Below are 4,292 nucleotides of genomic sequence, written 5' to 3' on the forward strand. Positions count from 1 at the left end.
GTATAGATTACGTCCAGCCAGAACAAGCATTTATAGAACAAGTATGTATAGATTAAGTCTAGCCATGGTGACAGATTCTTTGGTTGTCTCTACTCGAAGTACTCCAGAGCTTTACCATTCAAGTACTTCAGCACAGACCTCAAAGTCATATTGGTTTTCATTGTGTTCATGCTTCGCACACTCAAATACAGTTATTGCCAAGGTTAGTCCACGAAAAACGGAATACACAATGGGAATGCATGGGACTAGATCAACTAGTTGTCTGGCCCGGCCCATCTCTGAAGACCGGGGCATGGTGGAGGAGCTAGAGGAGGGTGGCAGAAGGGTGGCAGCGATTACAAGGCCAGCTTTAGGTCTGGAGTAGAGGTGAATAGTCCAAGGACTGAGAGACAACTGGCTTGGAGATGCTCAGCTTAGAGGAGGCGCTCTCTTCTTTGGAACGGTTGACGCAGCTGCCTTCGGTTGAGAATTGTATATGCATCTTGCAGAAGTGCAGAAAAAAGAAAAATTTATCGCATGCCAAGCGCTTGCATGCCTATATGGGCAAAAGTGGGCTGGAAGCTCATAGAGCTCTTGGGAACTACCTTGTCCCAATGTTGGTGGAATGTGCAAACATTTGCGATGCTCAGCATGTTTTTAACAGGCTAGTTGATCGGACTGAACATTCTTGGACGTCTCTCATCGTGGGTCATATTGAATGGGGAGAATCACATCATGCCCTCAATCTTTATCAGAGAATGAAAGAAGATTCTGTACATCCTAGCAAGTATACGTTCGTGGCCTTATTAAAGGCTTGTGCCAGGGAGAAAGATGTTGAAAAAGGCCAAGAAATACATACTGAGATTGCCAGACAGGAATTGGAAGGAGATTCTTTTGTTGGAAATACCTTGGTCGACATGTATGCCAAATGTGGCTCACTTATAAAAGCAAGGGAGGTTTTTGACCAGCTCCCAGGTCGAGATGTAGTTTCGTGGAACATAGTAATTACAGGTTATGTTAAACACTCTCGGTGTGAAGAAGCACTGGACTGTTTGGAACAGATGCAACTGGAGGGTGTCTCTCCTGATACGGTCACGTTTGTTTGCAGCTTAAAAGGCTGTGGTAGCATAGGGGCCATAGACAAGGGTCAAAAGTTACACGTTGAGATTGCCAGACATGAATTGACAACAGATCCTTTTATTGGCAACACTTTGGTGGACATGTACACCAAATGTGGCTCCCTAGCAAAAGCACGGGAAGTGTTTGACAAGCTGCCAGTTCGAGACGTAGTATCTTGGAATGCACTTATTGCAGGATATGCTGAACGTGGGCTTGGTGAGGAAGCACTGAACTACTTTGAACAGATGCAACTGGAGGGTGTCACCCCAGATGCTATCACCTTTGTTTGCAGCTTGAAAGCTTGTGGCAGCATAGGAGCTATAGAGAAGGGCCAAGAAATACACAATGAGATTGCCAGGGAAAAATTGGCAAGAGATCCTTTTGTTGGCAACACCTTGGTTGACATGTATGCCAAATGTGGCTCTCTTAGAAAAGCACAGGAAGTGTTTGACAAGCTGCTAGCTCGAAATGTAGTCTCATGGAATGCACTAATTACAGGATATACTGAACACGGGCTTGGTGAAGCAGCACTGAAATGTTTTGAACAGATGCAGCTGGATGGTGTCCCTGCAGATGCTGCCACGTTTGTTTGCACCTTGAAAGCTTGTGGCAGCATAGGAGCCATAGACAAGGGCCGAGAAATACATGCTGAGATTATCAGACAAGAATTGGAAAGAGATCATTTTGTTGGCAGCACCTTGGTGGACATGTATGCCAAATGTGGCTCGCTTGGCAAAGCACAGGAATTGTTTAACAAGCTGCCAATTCGAGATGTGGTGTTGTGGAGCATACTAATTGTAGGGTATTCTGAACATGGGCTTGTGGAGGAAGCACTAAACTGTTTTGAACAGATGCAGCTGGAGGGCGTTTCTCCAAATGCTCTCATGTTTGCTTGCTGTTTGAAATCCTGCAGCAGCATGGGGGCCATAGATAAGGGCTGGGGGATACATGCCGAAATTGCCAGACAGGAATTGGAAACAGATCTTGTTGTTGGCAGCAGCTTGGTGGACATGTATGTAAAATGTGGCTCTCTTGCAAAAGCACAGGAAGTGTTTGACAAACTACAAGTTCGAGATGTACTCTGCTGGACTGCACTAATTGCAGGATATGCTGAACATGGGCTTGATATGGACACACTAAATTATTTTGAACAGATGCAACTGAAGGGCATATTACCAAATGCTGCCATGTTTGTTTGCAGCTTGAAAGCTTGTGGCAGCATAGGAGCTATAGACAAGGGCCGAGATATACACCGTGAGGCTGCCAGACAGGAATTGGAAATAGCTCCCTTTGTTGGCAACACTTTGGTTGACATGTATGCAAAATGCGGCTCTCTTGCAAAAGCACGGGAAATGGTTGACAAGCTGCCAGTCCGAGATGTACTCTCATGGATTGCGCTAATTGCAGGATATGCTGAGCATGGACTTGGTGAGGAAGCACTGTATTGTTTTGAACGGATGCAACTGGAGGGCATCTCTCCGAATCCTGTCACATTTGTTTGCAGCTTGAAAGCATGTGGCAGCATAGGAGCCGTATACAAGGCCGGAGAAATACACGCTGGGATTGTCAGACAGGAACTGGAAACAGATCTTTTTGTTGGCAACACCTTGGTCGACATGTATGCCAAATGTGGCTCACTTACAAAAGCACAGGAAGTGTTTGATAAGCTGCCAGTTCGCGATGTAGTGTCATGGACTGCACTCATTGCAGGATATGCCCAGCTAGGAGAAAGTAAATTTGTTTTTCATATGCTCAAGAAAATGAAAGTCGAACACATAAAGCCAAATGGGGTGACATTGCTTAGTGTTCTCACTCTATGCAGTCATGCCGGTCTCGTGCACAAGGGTCTGAGGTACTTTGAGGCTATGACCAAAGACTATGGCATCTCTCCAACTATTGAGCACTACACTTGCATGGTTGATCTCCTTGGCCGTGCAGGCCAATTAGAAGAGGCAGTAGCGATGGTGGAGGGAATGCCTTTCCAACCCAATCTTGTAGTATGGCATACTGTATTGGGTGCTTGCCAGAAGTGGGTTCATGTAGAGCTTGGAAGACAGGCCTTTGGACATGCACTGCAATTGGATGAAGAGGATACTGCAGCTTATGTCTTGATGTCAAATATCTATGCAGGTGCTCAGATGCATGAGGACGAGATTCAGACCACATTTGAGAGTGATTTGGAAGAAGCCAGGATATATTTGGACTACATTTGTGCTGCAAGATACAACATATTCCCAAAGCAAAGATTTATGTTTGAAGCTAGATGATATCTCACTTGAAGTGTTAATTTAACACCATGCCCTTGACGTGCATTGCATCGTCGAAAATCCAATGCTGCAAAGATGGGCTGTTTATGTGGATGCGGTGCCTTTATCGATACTCCCAGGAAGACATCCAGGTTGGTCATAACTCTTTGGGTTTGCGATGATTGTCATGGGCTCATATTAAAGAAAGAGCAGTAAACTATCCTTCCCTAAAAAGAGAAGTCTAGTTGTGGGGACTTTTGGTGATGCCAGTGCATCCATAGGAGCAAGTGTTCCTCTTATTTGGGGTTTCTGCTTGAAGCATGGAAAGACATTTTCAGTGTACATCGAGGAGCAAGTGTTCCTCTTATTTTGGGTGTTCCTGCTTGAAGCATGGAAATACATTTTAATGTACTCCAAGGCGGATGAATTTGCGTTGAGTCATGATTTGTACTGAGTTGCCTTCATAACATGGTGAACCTCTTGCTAGCTGGTGTGATTTCAGAATCTGCAGTTTCTAGAAATCAAGACTACAAATTTTATGACGCAGAGTCTTATGATTTCTGTAAATTATAATTTGAGACTTCTTGGTCCTCTTGCATCTTCTCTACTACGGTTCCCTCTTGATTATGATGGTTACCCTTTTGGAATTTTGCACATGATCAAATTTGTGCCACCATGAAGCAGCTGGAATATAATGCATGATTTTATGAGAACTAAGTTGTTAGACTGACAGGAATCTCCAACATGACGTTAACAATATAATGGACCCTAAAAGAGGGGAACTCCTGAAATGTGGCCATACTTTCAGTTTTTCTAAATTTGTTAATTTTCTGATTGACTGTGTTATTTTATGATAGACAATGTCTACTGGGAAAACTCTAGAGGCTTCTCGTGTCCTTGCTGATAAGGGATCATTTGTATGGACTGGGAAAAGAAGAGCGGGCGCGT

The 4,292-nt window shown here is 44.3% G+C and overlaps 1 protein-coding gene across 1 annotated transcript; it reads left to right on the plus strand.

Moving 5' to 3' along the window:
* The first annotated feature begins 348 nt into the window (after nucleotides 1-348).
* On the plus strand, nucleotides 349-3,714 carry LOC147882606 (pentatricopeptide repeat-containing protein At3g09040, mitochondrial-like). Its single transcript, XM_087400798.1, has one exon. It carries the CDS (start codon nucleotides 405-407, stop codon nucleotides 3,363-3,365), a length of 2,961 nt encoding a protein of 986 aa, XP_087256924.1. The 5' UTR covers nucleotides 349-404; the 3' UTR covers nucleotides 3,366-3,714.
* Nucleotides 3,715-4,292: the final 578 nt, after the last annotated feature.

Source organism: Dipteris shenzhenensis, chromosome 29 (assembly GCF_047967505.1).
Source record: "Dipteris shenzhenensis isolate YYH24624 ecotype China chromosome 29, Dip_SZ_1.0, whole genome shotgun sequence".
NCBI classification, from domain to species: Eukaryota; Viridiplantae; Streptophyta; class Polypodiopsida; order Gleicheniales; family Dipteridaceae; genus Dipteris; species Dipteris shenzhenensis.

Excerpts from the sequence above, each read along its gene's own strand:
- LOC147882606 (XM_087400798.1), top strand. The coding sequence starts at position 405 with ATGCTCAGCTTAGAGGAGGCGCTCTCTTCTTTGGAACGGTTGACGCAG.